Genomic DNA, 16,766 nt, shown 5'->3' with positions numbered 1-16,766 from the left:
CCCACCACACAGCATTACAGAACCTACAGAATCACACAGCACCACCACACAGCATCACCATACCTGCAACAATCACACAGCACCACCACACAGCATCACAATACCTACACAATCATACAGCACCACCATACAGCATTACCATACCTACACGGCCACACAGCACCACAAAACAGCATCACCAGCACCACCACACAGCATCACCATACTACACAGCCACACAGCACCACCACACAGCATCACCATACTACACAGCCACACAGCACCATCACACAACATCACCATACTACACAGCCACACAGCACCACCACACAGCATCACCATACTACACAGCCACACAGCACCACCCACACAGTATCACCACACAGCATCACCATACCTGCACAAGCACATAACACCACCACACAGCATCACCATACCTACACAACCACACAGCATCATCATACCTGCACAACCACACAACACTACCACACAGCACCACCATACCTACACAACCACACAGCACCATCACACAGCATCATCATACCTGCATAACCACACAACACCACCACACAGCATAGCCACACCTACAACACCACATAACACGGCCACACCTACACCACCTCACAGCACCGCCACACCTGCATCACTACACAACACCACCACACATGCACGACTACGTTTGCATCAGCACGCCTGCACCACCAAACCTACACCACCAAACAGCATCACCACACAGCACCACCATATGTCACCACCACCCACCCACACACACACACACACGTGTCAAAGGGATGTTAATGAACGTTGCACTAAATAATTCTAAAATCAAAAGAGCTTAAAAATTATAATGAAACTGACCAGCATTTGAGCTAAGTCATGAGTGTTAACATTTCCATATCGGTCATTCACTCTAGGTGGACAGGCAGGGATGGCATTTTATTTTTCCCGTTCCCTAACTTTTCCTGTGATTATTATTACTTTTATTAGGTGTATTTTTGGACGTATTTGCATTGATGTTATCAGTTACTATGGTTGTTGTTGTCATTGTTATTGTGGTTTGTATTTCTACTCAAATCTTTGTTTCCATTAGCAAGGCTTGAACTGGACCGTATAGCTCAAGTCAGGCGTGCACCGACAGCCACTACCAAACATCTCTATTACTTCCACGGTTTTACTAACCTTCAGTTGAATCATCTCCGTCATCATCACCATCACCGTAAACAATAAGCATATTTACAGTCATAGCCTGTTTGTTCTTCCTGATTTATACATTTCTGCTCACATAATTTTCTTTACCGCCCAGAATTTTCAGAGATTATGCTTAATTGAAGATATAAAGAATAGCCCTGCGCGCGCGCGCGTGCGACCACGCCAATAAGCATTTGGAAGCTGTCTTCCTCTGACCTGCTCCATATAATGCCCACGAACCACGGACTTATGTTTTTTTTTTTTTCTTTTCCTCGCCCAGTCTCTCTTTTACTAGAAATAAATACATCTAATATTAAGCGGTGTCGTAATGCAAAGTGGACTCATGCAAGGACTCATGCACCCGGCACCTGGCACAGTTACTTTAGCCGTTACACATTATAGTGGAGTGGTGGTGGAACTCAAAGTTATGGATTTTGTAAGTCTATGGAAAATACAAGTGAGGAACAAAAGCCTATTTCGCATTTCAAAATATAATGCAAGTGAGGAATGCAAGCCTGTTTCACGTTTCAAACCATTCTTTATACATTTTCCTCTCCATTTCATTCCATCCTTTTCCACTTGTGGCAATATGCATACACTACTTTAAAAAGCTTATTATTTTGCTCCAATGCAAACGAGTGGTGTTTGCTGAAGGATTCTGAAATATGCAAAGGAGCAACCTAGAAAAAGAAAGGGAAAGATAAGGAATTAGTACTGTACAGGTATATACAGTCCTTTAACATGACTTCCCTCAGTTCAGTTCGATTTATTACCACCAGTTACAGACAATGCAGATTTTGTTCTAATAATACCTTATACTGTAAAATTCTTTCCGTCATATACAGACAACAGAAACTCCCAAGAGCACTCCACGTCTCATAACTGGAGACTAATTTACTAAGAGCTAAAAGCGTTCTGGAAATCATCCATTTAGAATCAGCAGAAATAATATCGGAGATGGCACAAGCATCTCTCGTACTCAGTTTTCCTCTGGCAGCTTCTCAACTAATTATCCTTCCACCCTCACCTTCTCTCCCTCTCTCTCGATATCCCTCTCCCATTCCCCTCTCACCTGTAATCTGATTCCATTGCCCCTCATCTCCCCTTCCTTACGATATTTGTCTTTCCTTACAACCAGCACGTGTAGTTGTAGTGTACCTAAAATACACGATACACCACTTGGTTTCATTTCTGTGGGATCGTATCAGTGTGTCACGGGGTTTTTATAATATCGCGGTAATTTTGAAATGCTTAAATATTATTTAAATTGATATTAATATTCAATAATATTGAAGAGCAGGGACAATGATTGTCTTACTAAATCAAACAACGATTACTTTACGCTGGCCTGCTTCGCACGATTCTCTCAGAACGAGAATTTACAAACTTTCTCAACAGTACACAGCAGAGACTAATTACTCACAATTGCTGAATTAGTACTGTTAGCCTCTGGAGAAAGTTACTTCACCCCTGACAATAAATAACAAATACTAATAATAATATCAGGTCCTTGCTGATGCATTAACTCCTAGGTGGCACAAAGGATTTTAAGTTAATACAAGACTGGTCTAAGTACCAGTTATGAATAGTAAAACGTCTATGCAAGCTAGGAGCTATGTGGGAAATAAGCTTAATTACGGAGAAATGAAACAAGAGTTTACTTTACATTAAGCTCAAGGAAAAGAACTGTTAAATTTATTAATTACAAAATATAAATTTAACGTTACAATTCAAATCAAATTAAATGAGACGCACTCACTCACTCACACAAAAGCTAAATACTTACGCCTAGGAAAAAAACACCTTAACTAAACTCTTAAACTAGGATTACAAAAAGGAAATACCGGTCGATGAATGCTATGTATCACCGGGGGGGGGGAGGACTGGATTAACTGTGAAGTGGAGTTTGGGTACTAGCTGACCTCTCGCACTGCTGCACAGGTCCTGTCTCCGTCACAGCAAACACTCGACTGCCCAAGTCGTGGGAAAGAAAAGCGGAGCACTCGGCCGCATTTTCTAACGGTCGAATGAGCAGGGGCGAACAATAAAAAAACAATAGTATCGCTCAGTACAGCACTTAGTGACGTGCATTAAATCGGTCACTTTTGAAAACGGTGACGAATGTTTTGAAAAGTATACTCCGAAATGGAGGGAGAAACGGTTAGCTGAGCGATACGCAGTGAGTTTTCCACTAATAGTTCGTGGCTTCTCACAAAAGGGAAATGTCGCGGATTGATTCGTGACATTACGCCCTTACAAAGTTAAATTTTTTCCTAAGTCATTCGCACAAGATTCACACTGTGGTGTGTGTGCTATCCTGCTACAGGAGAAAGTCGCAGTCGCCAGTGAGCGAAAAAACCTCGTATTTACGTTAATAGAAGCAAGCTTGAGGGAAAAACTCCGTGACGACGGTGAAAATCCTGTACTCAGGTCAAACTGAGCGAAAATTCGCTAGATTTACACTGACAACTAATTGTTGTGTAGCGTGGTGTATGTAATACACGGTGTAGGTGTGACAGTTGTAGTGTAACTGTACGTACGTGTAAAATGACACAGTAAATAATATGGCGACGACGAAGGCAGAGGAGAAGAGGCGGCAGCGTGCGGCAGACAATCAGCTGGTCCGCACAGCAAAACTGCTACACCCATTGCTGAACCTGCAAAACCAATTGAGGTGGAGCATCAAAAGTGTCAATGAGACAAAATTTTATTATGTTACAATTACTCTCTGCCTAGCAATCAGTACATGCTACGAAAAGTACACTCGAGGTCGCCATTAATTTTAGCACACGATTAGTGTCGGCAAGTTGAGAATCCTTGTGCAAACTCGGGTCTTCCATAGCCTCGAACTGCACACGGGTCCTCAACCTGTGCCTTAACCTACAGTACAATACTTATATTAGTACTGGGAAGCTGAGAATCCTTGTGCAAACTTGGGTCTTCCATAGCCTCAAGTCGCCTCTGCGGAGTTCTCTTTCGAACTTCCCCCTTAACCTACAGTACAATACTTATATTAGTACCGGGAAGCTGAATCCTTGCGGAGTTCTCAACTTCCCCCTTAACCTACAGTACTTACATTAGTATCGGGGAGTTGAGAATCCTTGTGCAAACTTGGGTCTTCCATAGCCTCAAGTCGCCTCTGCGGAATTCTCACTTCCCCCTTAACCTACAGTACTTATATTAGTATCGGGGAGCTGAGAATCCTTGTGCAAACTTGGGTCTTCCATAGTCTCAAGTCGCCTCTGCGGAGTTCTCTCTCGAACTTCCCCCTTAATCTACAGTACTTCTATTAGTACCGGGAAGCTGAGAATCCTTATGCAAACTTGGGTCTTCCATAGCCTCAAGTCGCCTCTCAACTTCCCCCTTAACTTACGGTACATAATATGTATGTACAGGCCCCGGACATAATGTGTCCTGTGGGGCCAATGGGCGAGACGTCAGGTCTGCACCCACTTCACCACTACCCTGTCTCTCAACTGACTCAGAGATTACAGGTGTGGTTACAAATGGCACAGGAAGGGCATGTCCCTGATTAGTGGTGATACTTTGGCACACACTGCAGGAACGGACAAAACTATCTATGTCTCGTCCCATCCCTGGCCAGAAAAAGTCAGCTCGGATACGGCCCTGGGTCTTCCTTTTGCCCACGTGACCTCCTGAGGCTGAACAATGACCCCATTGTAACACTGCTAGGCGGTACTTGGCGGGAACGACAAACTGCAGTCGAACCTCGCCCTCGGGTGTTCGTGACTCACGGTAGAGCCGTCCTTGTTTACGAAGGAACTTTGCTCGACCTCCCCGTGAATACTTTATCACTCGACCCTTTTGTTTGTTCCGCACGGTAGCAAATGTCGGGTCAGAATGTTGTTCTTGCACAACAAGTTGACTACACATCAGATCTTGCGGCGATTCAATGATCACTGGGGTGACACAGTCTGGAGCCTCAGTCATGGCTCGTGTTACCGCAGCAGCCGAAGTCTGAGTAGCGTCATCGGAGCAACTATCCTTGACTCCATTAATATTGCCTACTATAAAGTCAAATAGAGGCTCTGGCATGACAACCGCAAGTGTCGTACCAGTATAAAATGGAGATGCCACCTGGATACATGCCTCAGGGAACAATCTCACTGATCCATCAATAAGATTTGCATGGATCTGTCGACCTGTATACTGCTCAGGCCGAACTAGACTCTGCTTGACAGAGCAACCTGAGGAACCATTGTCTCTCAGGACCTTCACAGGAATGCCTCCCACAAACCCTGGCTGAACAAAGAAGGTACTGTCACCTGTGGGAGGGCCTGTGGAGGAAGCAGCTAGCCACTCATGAGGCTGCTGAATTGATGTGGCAAACATTGTGCCTTGAGGGTTATATACTTGAGAAGATGGAACATTGGCCATCTGTGGAGGGGGGTTCACTGTCACTGTGGGACCAGTGAACTGTGGGGAAGTACCCACACTGGTAGGGACGTGACCACCGTGCTGCTGCTGAGGAATGAAGGCTGCATTCGCTTCCTGCCTCTTTTGAGCTGGTGGTGAAAAAGTTTGTCCCGACGGTCGGTTGCGTGGCTGATACTGCTGCTGGTTAGGGTACTTGTTGTACCTCTTCCACTCAGGTTTCTGAGTGTTTTGCCCCTGGTCCTTCCACTGCGGTTTTGGACCTTGGCCATTATTCTGAGAATGGCCTTGTTGCTGGGGTTCAGTCTGAGACGGCTTCCCAGACTTGGCAGTATCTTTTCTGCTCCAGGTGTTTTGCTTACGAGCTTGATACCCATATGCAGTAAAGAATGCGTCAGCCTTCTCTACCATTTGGCTGGCATCTTTCACCTGGCAGATCTTAAGCTGTGCTATGAGCTCAGCAGGCCACGACCTCTCTAGCTGTGTACGCAGCATAAGGTCAATTATCCCCTCACGCGTGGAAGGAGTTTCATCTTTCTCCATCCACTCATTTAAGTAAGCTGTGAGACGATCAAGGAACTGAACAGCTGTCTCCTTGTCTTGGAGACGAGCTCGCATGAACTGAACTTTGGCGTCGTCTACTGTGAGACCATACGCCTTAATGAGTGCAGCTTTCATCATCTCATATGTGAGATTGTCTCCACGAATTCTGTGGAGAATATCGAGGGCAGGGCCCTCAAATAGGCTAAGAAACTGAAGCCGCTTAGCTGCCTCATCCAGTTGATACATGTCTGCCATGTCCTCAAAACGAGCTATGTACGGCTCGATTCGCTCGCTTTCCTTGTATGAAGGAAGCTTGATGCGTGGGGTCGCCAGGACATGTGCAGGGAGAACGCTCGTGGAGCTTGGACCAACTGCAGCAGACGTGTCTGAAGCCAAGGAATCTCGCTTGAGCTTCAGCACTTCAAGTTCATGTCTCTCGTGTGCTTCTCGCTCGGCACGTTCGTGTTCTCGTTCTCTGTCTCGTTGTTCACGCTCGTATTCGCGCTGTTCTCGCTCTTGTACTAGCTCGTGTTCGCGCTGTTGTCGCTCTTTTTCTAACTCGAGCTCGCGTTGTTTTTGTTCGTGTTCACGCTGTTCTCGCTCATATTCGCGCTGTTCTCGCTCACGTTCACGAGCGTCTTTCTCACGTTCTTGCTCGTAATTGAACCGTGAGAGAACGTAACTCTGTATTTTCTCTGGGTCAGTGAGACCCATATCTTTGGCTTCCTGTACATAAGCACTGGCTGCCATGGTGCTAATTTATTAAGCAAACGAAACTGAGCACTGACTGCTTAGCACCGAATACTAATAAACACAAGTAAAGAATACAGACACAAGCTAGTGGTGACCAGTCTTATCTAGTTAACTGGCAAAGATAAATCAAAAATGTAAATGACTAAGAACTCTCAATAATTAACACAATGGGTACGGCAAGGCTACCCAGGAGCGAATAAAATCGTCTGGCGTTACCAAGAATAAACGAGTTAAGTACTCTATTGATTAATAAAGCAAAAATTCACTTGCTAAATTAACGGTAAACACCAGTAAACTTGTGCCTATAAACTTTAATTATAAATACCTAAATATGAATGAGTGAGCACTATCTCGTGAATAGCTTTATAGCTAGGAGTTAATATCCTGGAATGAGGTCGCCAATTGTCACGGGGTTTTTATAATATCGCGGTAATTTTGAAATAAATGCTTAAATATTATTTAAATTGATATTAATATTCAATAATATTGAAGAGCAGGTACAATGATTGTCTTACTAAATCAAACAACGATTACTTTACGCTGGCCTGCTTCGCACGATTCTCTCAGAACGAGAATTTACAAACTTTCTCAACAGTACACAGCAGAGACTAATTACTCACAATTGCTGAATTAGTACTGTTAGCCTCTGGAGAAAGTTACTTCACCCCTGACAATAAATAACTAATACTAATAATAATATCAGGTCCTTGCTGATGCATTAACTCCTAGGTGGCACAACGGATTTTAAGTTAATACAAGACTGGTCTAAGTACCAGTTATGAATAGTAAAACGTCTATGCAAGCTAGGAGCTATGTGGGAAATAAGCTTAATTACGGAGAAATGAAACAAGAGTTTACTTTACATTAAGCTCAAGGAAAAGAACTGTTAAATTTATTAATTACAAAATATAAATTTAACGTTACAATTCAAATCAAATTAAATGAGACGCACTCACTCACACAAAAGCTAAATACTTACGCCTAGGAAAAAAACACCTTAACTAAACTCTTAAACTAGGATTACAAAAAGGAAATACCGGTCGATGAATGCTATGTATCACCGGGGGGGGGGGGAGGACTGGATTAACTGTGAAGTGGAGTTTAGGTACTAGCTGACCTCTCGCACTGCTGCACAGGTCCTGTCTCCGTCACAGCAAACACTCGACTGCCCAAGTCGTGGGAAAGAAAAGCGGAGCACTCGGCCGCATTTTCTAACGGTCGAATGAGCAGGGGCGAACAATAAAAAAACAATAGTATCGCTCAGTACAGCACTTAGTGACGTGCATTAAATCGGTCACTTTTGAAAACGGTGACGAATGTTTTGAAAAGTATACTCCGAAATGGAGGGAGAAACGGTTAGCTGAGCGATACGCAGTGAGTTTTCCACTAATAGTTCGTGGCTTCTCACAAAAGGGAAATGTCGCAGATTGATTCGTGACACAGTGGTGACTTTTTCGGTAAAGTAAAACCTTTCCTGCTGCCATGCCATTTACTTTCTTTCTCTATTTCTCTCTGTGTAAGGAGTCCTGTGCGTCTGTGTGTGTGTGTGTGTGTGTGTGTGTGTGTGTGTATTCGGCATGGGAGGGGTGTGTACGTGTACATGAGGAGTAATCATCAAAGAGGAGGCGTGGGGCAAAATGAGGGGAGTGGTATGTAGTAGTTGTGGGTGAGACTGAAATGAGTTGTTGACAGGTAAGATGAGAATACCTCTCTGTGGGAGTGAGAAGCACCAATGGGTATGGATTGGTGTGAATATGATCGGGGTGACTGTGAGTGATATGGATGAGTCATGTTTGTGGGCGGGGGGAGGTAGGGTGGTCGATATGCTTAAAAATGAAAATCCATTTGCAATAGTTTTAGGTGAGGAGAAGTAAAAGCAGCGGTAACTAACCAACCAACTCTCCTCACCTGACACTTCCCTCTACATTATCGCCCTGGTCGGCACAGAAATTCCCAGTTTTCTCGTCCATTCGCATAATAAGGGGCCTCGTTCACAGGCGAGGCAGCGAGCAAAGTGTGTATTCTTCTCAGGCCACTAATTTTTTTTTTCTTACAACTGCCAGATGAATTTACTCAATTTTTATAACTTGTCTGGTAATGAGGGAGTTACTCAAGGCTTTATATAACACCTTAAGTTTCAAAAGTCTTTCCTAAGCTGAAAAAACAGCGTTTCATAGCAAGAGTGCAAAATCAGATTGATGGTACTTCGTTTGGCTCAAGCGGTGATGACCAAATTGTATGCTGTGTGTTGAGTGGAGTCAGGGCAACACACACACTTCCCAAGACACTTTAGTAAGGTCTGATGATGGCAGTAAACATAACAGACATATAATCAGACTCTCTCTCTCTCTCTCTCTCTCTCTCCCAAAATTTCATCCCGTATGAACAAAACGATATTATCCATTGCTCTCTCTTTCTCTCTACCAAACTTTCATCCCGTATGTACTAAACCATATTATCCATTGCTCTCTTTATTCTACTAATAGTTTTGCTGCTAAACTTTCTCTTCATTCTGTCCTGCAACATTGTAAGCACATGTCAGTAGCAACATAATTTTCCACAATCTGATCACAACTACGCAGCTTCTTCAAGTTATTGCCAATCTTGGTGCCTGTCTGACACATGTAATGTCAATGCATTAACTTTTTTGCTAATTGTAATCTCCACTCTATTATGTTCTGCTTCCATTATCTTCTGTTTTCCTCTGCTCTTTGGACTTTCTTTTTTGTACTCTACCTTCCAGTTTCTTTTCTGTATTTATCGTTCTTTAATGGACCTTATCTTCGTCATGCATCGCTGATGATGTCTTGTTATTTCTGACTTTCTCTTTAACCTCTTATTTCTGTTTCACTTTTAGTCTTTTCGATTGTGCCCTGTTCACATTTTTATTTCATTTTTAATCTTTGTACTTCACTCTTTGCTTCTGCTTTGTTTTCCTTTCTTAAGTTGATGTTTCATCCAGGTTGCCTTCTGATTCTATGTACAGTATAGCTGTTGTCTTCTCTGTTATCGTTTACAGCATTGTTCACATATTACGTGTTGTTTCATCCTTCATTTTTTGTGTGTCTTCTGTCTACAACCTTTGTAACATTTGTCTGTTTCAGTTTCTGTATCCCCTTCTTCATAGACCCTTATGCTTTCTAATGCTACTGGATGGCATTAATTTCATCATTTAGGCATTGATATATCCTAGCACAATGGCTAAATGCTTGCACAAGAAGTCATGTCTGGTGTACAAGAAAGTCGCATGCATATTCGAGCCACGAATGTCAAAACGAACTCCTTTAAGCTCAGACAATACAAGAATTTCATGATACTGCAGTATAACCACAATGAGCCAGTTATCTGGCGTCATAGAAACTACCCATGAAATGATACCACACACACACACACACACACACACACACACACACACACACACACACACACACACACACACACACACACACACACACACACAGGTCGGTATATATAGGCTGGGAAATCGGAGAGGTAGTCAGAGGAGAGGGGAGAGCTTAGCCAGGAGAATAGAGTAGGAAGGCATCAGAAAGAGGTGGGTCTCGTAACTTTGTCACTGTCTCAATAAAACCCACTTAACCCCAATTGTCTATACATCACCTCCATTTACGAGACAAGAGGGAAAGCTAGAGGGAAAAGTGAGACAGAACACGACCCATAAAGAGTATCCAACGCCTCACAATTTTATCAATAGCTGCCCACGTTAATCTCCACTTCCTGAGCTACGAAGAGCTACAAGGGCAGCACTATCAACACTGGTGGCTTCTGCTATCTACAATAATATATTTACGATACACCTACAATCTCTCTCAATATCTAATTAACACTTCGTCTACGTCTGTCGACAACCTTTACATTTCCGTTGTAGTTTTATCATTGCCTTCACTTAATTCTTTTTATTTGTTTCTTCACATTATTGACGTAGTTTTTTTTTCTTTGTGTGTTTCCGTTCTAATTCCATCTTTCTACTTATCCTGTAAATCTGTCGGTTGCTTGGCTGTACATTCTACTTCGCTATTTACATCTGCATTCCTTATGTATTCTTTGGATTAATATGAGCTTTCTGTCCTCATTGTCAGACCAATGAAATCTCTCAGCCTGGGGTCTGCAGTCTTCTCGCCTGCAGCATCTATGCATTTATTTCCTTAGTTGTTGTATTTAACCTCTTCAGATACTCATCTGTTTGGGTAATTTATTTACTTTGCTCATCTGTCTTACCTTATTCGATTTTTTTTTCTTATTTTACTAATTTTGCGAATGAATGTGTTTGAGTGGATGGGTAAATTGGGAGTGTGTTGTCCTGTCTCGGCTCCCTCCCTGCTTTTCCCCTCCAACACTATACTATACATCACCTCTGTCATTTCTGTTTCCTTCCCCCAGTATTATATTTCACTTCTGTGCCTTCTAGTTTCTCCTCTCAACTTTCTGTTTAGCACAAAGCATGTTTTCTATCACATCACACAAAAAGGAGATCTATGGCGAAGTTATAACCAACTGATTATGAAAGTACAACGTTTACACCTTCCTGCCTAACCTATGACGGTTTGTGGATGCCGTACCTAAATATACAGGTTAACTTTTATTGTATAACAATGCACACCATATAAGCCGAGGGTAAAAAGTTGACAGACTGGCATACCTCCAAGGAAGAAGAAGAAGAATGAAAACACAGGAAGGAAAGAAAGAAAAAAGAAGTGTCGGAAAATGAAATCGCTGAAATTAGTCCCACTGTTACTAACACCCACTTCGCCTAAGCAACTACCTATCTGTTCCATATATCACAGCTTCTGATCACAGCTGTGCTGCACGAACCATTCCATGCAACCCTTCCCAAGACACCATAGTTTATGAATGTTGCATACAAGTATTTTGTCCACTTCAAGCTTGCCATAAAGCTGTGTTTGTGTGTGTGTGTGTGTGTGTGTGTGTGTGTGTGTGTGTGTGTGTGTGTGTGTGTGTGTGCGCGCGTGCGTGTGTGTGTGTGTGTGTGTGTGTGTGTGTGTGTGTGTGTTCATATTTTCTTATATGTGCGGGGAAGAAGGAACCAAAGACTGGGCCCACAAAACTTTCCTTCCAAGAAAAAAAAAAAAAAAAACAATACAAAGAGCCTAATTCAAGATCCATTCATTTCGAGATTCCTGGACACACTGCGTTTGAAAGACTGGAGATCATAGGAAGCAGGAAATACAGACAGAGGGAGACAGTTCCAGAGTTGACCTGTTGGGAGTAACGGTTAACTCTTGCATTAGAGAGTTGGACAGAAAAGGGATGAGAGTTTGTTGCTAGACGGGTGCTACGCGCCCGTTGAAGAGGTGGGGGGACGCAAGTAAACAGTTCAGAGGAGCAGTGACCATTGAAATAGCGATAGAAAAGAGATAAAGAGGCAACAGTGCAGCGAAGAGACAGAGGTTGACTGGAGCCAGTAGGAGGAGGAGAGTTGCTGACACGAAAAGCATTTGACTCCATGCTCTTGAAAAGCCTTTGACTCCACCCTATTGAGAAGACCTGTATCTGGGGAGGCTCCCCACACATGAGAGTAGTACTCTAAACAGGGGCAAATAAAACCCGTGTATAAAATTAACAACTGTGCAGGAGTAAAGAAGGCATAGAGTTGGCTTAGCACGCCTAATCTCTTGGAAGAAGATTTTACAAGAGATGCAATATGATCTTTCCAAGATAAGTCCCGAGTAAATGAAACCCCAAGCATGTTCAAGGATGATGCAGGATTAAGCTGAATATTATTAAATATTAATGGGTATACCTGTGGAAGATTTTGACAGGTTGACAGGTGTAAAAACTGAGTCTTTGATGCATTAAAACTAAGAAGATTATTCTTACCCCAGTCATAGATACGAGCTAAGTCAATCATTACGTGTGCCATAGCCTTATCCCTTGTTTGTTGAAGTAACTGTTGAGATGGGCGTTGCGGAAACCAAATGGAAAGGTGAAGGGTGGAATCATCAGGGTACGAGTGGATTGGATTAGATGTACAGCTTAGAAGATCATTGATGAATAAAAGGAAGAGAGTTGGTGATAAGACAGAGCCCTGAGGAACACCACTGTTGATAGATCTAGGAGAAGAACGATCGCCGTCTACAACAGCAGCTATAGAACGACCAGAAAGAAAGCTATAGATGAAGGCACAAATAGAAGGATAGAAACCATAAGAGGGCAGTTTGAAAATTAAAGATTTATACCAGACTCGATTGAAAGCCTTTGAAATGTCAATTGCAGTGGCAAAGGTTTCGCCAAAGTCCCGAAAGGAGGATGACCAGGAGTTTGAAAGGTTGGTGAGAAGATCGCCAGTGGAGCGTCCCTGACGGAACCCATACTGACGATCAGAAAGAAGGTGGTCATAGGAAAGATGCTTTAAATTTTTTCTGTTAAGAATAGCCTCGAAAACTTTTGTGACACAGGATGTTAAAGCAATTGGACGATAGTTAGAGGGTTGGGATTGGTCACCCTTCTTTGGGACTGGCTGAATGAAAGCAAACTTCCAGCAAGAAGGAAAGGTACAAGTTGAAAGACAAAGGCGAAAGAATTTGCCTAGGCAGGGAGTAAGCACAGAAACACTGGTCTTGAGGACAACAGGAGGTACCCCATCAGGCCCATATGCTTTGTTAGTACTGAGGCCAGTGATGGCAGAAAATACATCAGCTGAAGAAATTTTAATGTCAGCCATGAGCAAGTTAGAGGGGGGAAGTGATGGAGGAACAACACCGGAATCATCTAAGGCGGAATTGGAGGAGAAAGTCTGAGCAAAGAGATCTACTTTATCAGTAGAAGAAATAGCTACAGAGCCATCAGAGTAGAAAAGAAAAGGGAAGGATGATGAGGTAAAGTTGTTAGAAAGGTTTTTGGCAAGGTGCCAGAAGGAGCGGGAAGAATTCGAGTTGGAGAGTTGAGAGTATTTAGGATGGATGAAATTAGTTTTAGTTGAGTGAAGAACAGACTTAGCACGATTCTGGGCAGAAACATAATAAAGATGTGATTCAGGGCCCGTATTCTGCATAGTGCTTATGGTCGACCCTGGCTAACCGTCATAGCTAACAGTATTTATGACCGTCAGTCTTATGGCCGTCGGAAGTCGTCGGCCATACCTCACTAATCCAACAACACCGTCAGCTGCTAGAACGCACCGCTCACAATTTGTCAACTTTAAATTTATGGAATGAAATAGGTTCTTGGCATTATTTTCTTGGATTTATATTGTTTTAACTTCATATTACGACTTTTGGGGAAGTTAGGTCAGGTTAGGTTAGGTTAGGTTAGGTTAACCTTAACCTAAATTATTATTTTTTCGACCAGTCTAAACTTAACCTATCCTATTATTATTATTGTATTATATATATTTATTTATTATTTAATATTTATTTGACGTCCATAATTAACCTAACCTGCTGGGGCTAGCCCTACAAGCCCTGTGGAGCCCGAACTCTGTATATAATGGGTAAATGATGTGATTGGTTCAGTTTGCAAATTCCAACAGGTAATGTCTGCTAAACCTAACTAAACTACAAAATTATTAGCTGATCTCGCGTTCAACATGATCTTCACTGGGGAGCACATAAAAAATATATAAATAAATAAATAAATAAAAACTCTACTTACCTCCTATAGCGTGATTGAGGTCCAGGCAGAGGTCGCAAGTATGGTGTCAGGAGCCATGGTTTGCTGGGATATCCACTGTCTCCCAGCAAGTGACTACTTGGTGGCACATGTCCTCTCTCGAACAATGCTGCCACTCCACTGCCATTTAAAATACGTGCATCATGCACTGAGCCAGGCCATTTTGCAAGGATATCCAATATTCGATAGTTGGCATCGAATACTACCTGTACATTAATACTATGATATCCCTTGCGGTTGACAAACACGTCTTCCTGCTCCTTCGGTGCCACAATCCTTATGTGTGTCCCATCAATGACACCAATAACCCCGGGGAAATTAGCGATGTTGAAGAAGTCTGCCTTGTTCGCCTCAGTAACTTGTTGGGTGGTGGGAAAACTGATGAACTGCTTGATAATGTTTATCTCTGCAAGGGCGTCAATGGCCTGGGTGATGGCTCTGCTGATGGTGGGTTGTGACGGGCCGAGGTCGTCGCTGCTGCACATTTGCGTTTTTCCGGTAGCAAGATAACGTAGTGTTATGATGACCTTAAGCTCCGGGGTGAGTGGGTTTCTCCTCTTGGTGTCACTCGATAAGGCTTCCCTCACAAGATTGGCGACATACAAAATACCGTCCCTGTCTAGCCGGTATCTCTTGATAAGCTCAGCATCACTGAGCTTGTTAAGCACGTCCCTTCTTCGGAATATATTCCTCGGCTGGAGATCTTCTTGCTGTGGTGTGGCCATGTTGACACACTGCTGACGGTCATAGGCGGCGTTAAGACAGGGTGAACCAAAACATAGCATCCCGCGTCTTTTTATGGTCGTCCATAGGAGTTTATGGTCGACCATAAGAGTTTCAAACGGAGTTATGTCTAAAATGCGCCATTTTGTTTAGATATGTACGACGGACTTAGCTATGACGGTTTGTAGAATACGGGCCCAGGGGTGGGTTGGCTCTGGTACCTTTTATAGGCCCTCTCCCTGTTGTGGACAGCATTAGAACAAGCGTGATTAAACCAAGGCTTTCTTGCATTAGTCAAAGGATATGAGAAAGGAACCTATGCTTCCATGCCCGAGAGAATAACCTGCTTAATGTGCAAGGCACACACAGATGGCTCCCAGCCATGGAAGCAATAATCATTCCAGGGAAATTGAAAGAGGTACTGCCTGAGGGACTCCCAATCCGCAGCTCCAAAGTGCCACAGATGACGTTTCTTTGGAGGGTTCACAGGCCGTACCGGAGTGATAGGATATGTTAAGGTAATAAGGTTATGATCGGAGGAGCCAAACGGAGAGGAAAGATTAACAGTGTAAGCAGAAGGATTAGTCGTAAGGAAAAGGTCAAGTATGTTGGAGCTCTCTCCAAGGCGGTCAGGGATACAGGTTGGGTGCTGTACAAGCTGCTCTAGGTCATTAAGGATAGAAAAGATTTAGGCTTGTTCACCAGGTGGATCAGTGAAAGGAGAGGAGAGCCAAAGGTGGTGGTGAACATTGAAATCTCATAAAATGGAGATTTCAGAGATAGGAGAAATGGATAGAATGTGTTCCATCGTAGAAGTAAGATAGTCGATGAATTGTTGATAGTAGAATTATTAATGGATAAGTAAACAGAGCAGATATATTTAGTTAGCTAATGACAGGAAAGCCGAAGCCAGTGAGTAGAGAATTCAGAAGAATCATGTTCAGGAATACGAGAGCAAGATAAATCGTTGCGTACATATACACAAGATCCACCTTTGGCTTTGAAATGAGTATAGAGAAAGTAGGAGGAAACAGGAAAGGGTTTGCTGTCAGTTGCCTCAGACAGCTGAGTCTCTGTCAAAAAAAGAAGGTGAGCTTTAGTGGAGGAGAGGTGGCGTTCGACAGAGAGAAAGTTAGAGGAAACGCCGCGAATGTTGCAGAAATGAAGAAGAAGTGAGTCAGACAGTGGTTCCAGGCATCTCTCAGTCGTCACCGGGAGACGGGCTGATGGTGGGGGAATTTATGGTCCCCCTCCCCCCGCTGGGGACTCCGAGGCATGATTTTCTGATGCCGTCATTTTACTTTTAACTTTGAAAAGGAAGTGTAGTGTGTACTGTGGATGTTGACAGTTGGAGAAACTTGTACTGGAGAGCATGCTGCCCTACTTTCTGTGTTAATGAGACACTGATAAAGTTCAGCCGAGGGGAATGGTCAGGAAATTGTCCCGAGGCCTGATGAAACGGGAGCTCCAGCTCTTACCCTTTCATCAGCTTTCCATCCACCTTGGAAGTACTGCCCTGCTCGACTGGTGCTACAGTC

General features: G+C 43.2%; 1 protein-coding gene across 1 annotated transcript in view; it reads right to left on the bottom strand.

Annotated features, from left to right (window-relative positions):
* The window catches only part of LOC145399635 (uncharacterized), an 80,782-nt gene extending 65,552 nt beyond the window's left edge, over positions 1-15,230 (bottom strand). The window contains exon 1 of the mRNA XM_080272178.1: positions 14,488-15,230. Coding sequence (XP_080128304.1) covers positions 14,488-15,230 — 743 coding nt within the window. The remainder of the gene's footprint in view (positions 1-14,487) is intronic.
* Positions 15,231-16,766: the final 1,536 nt, after the last annotated feature.

This window comes from Coenobita brevimanus, chromosome 6 (genome assembly GCF_032717465.1).
Source record: "Coenobita brevimanus isolate Jiangsu-jjx chromosome 6, ASM3271746v2, whole genome shotgun sequence".
NCBI lineage: Eukaryota > Metazoa > Arthropoda > Malacostraca > Decapoda > Coenobitidae > Coenobita > Coenobita brevimanus.
This window is presented reverse-complemented; position numbering and strand designations above follow the sequence as displayed.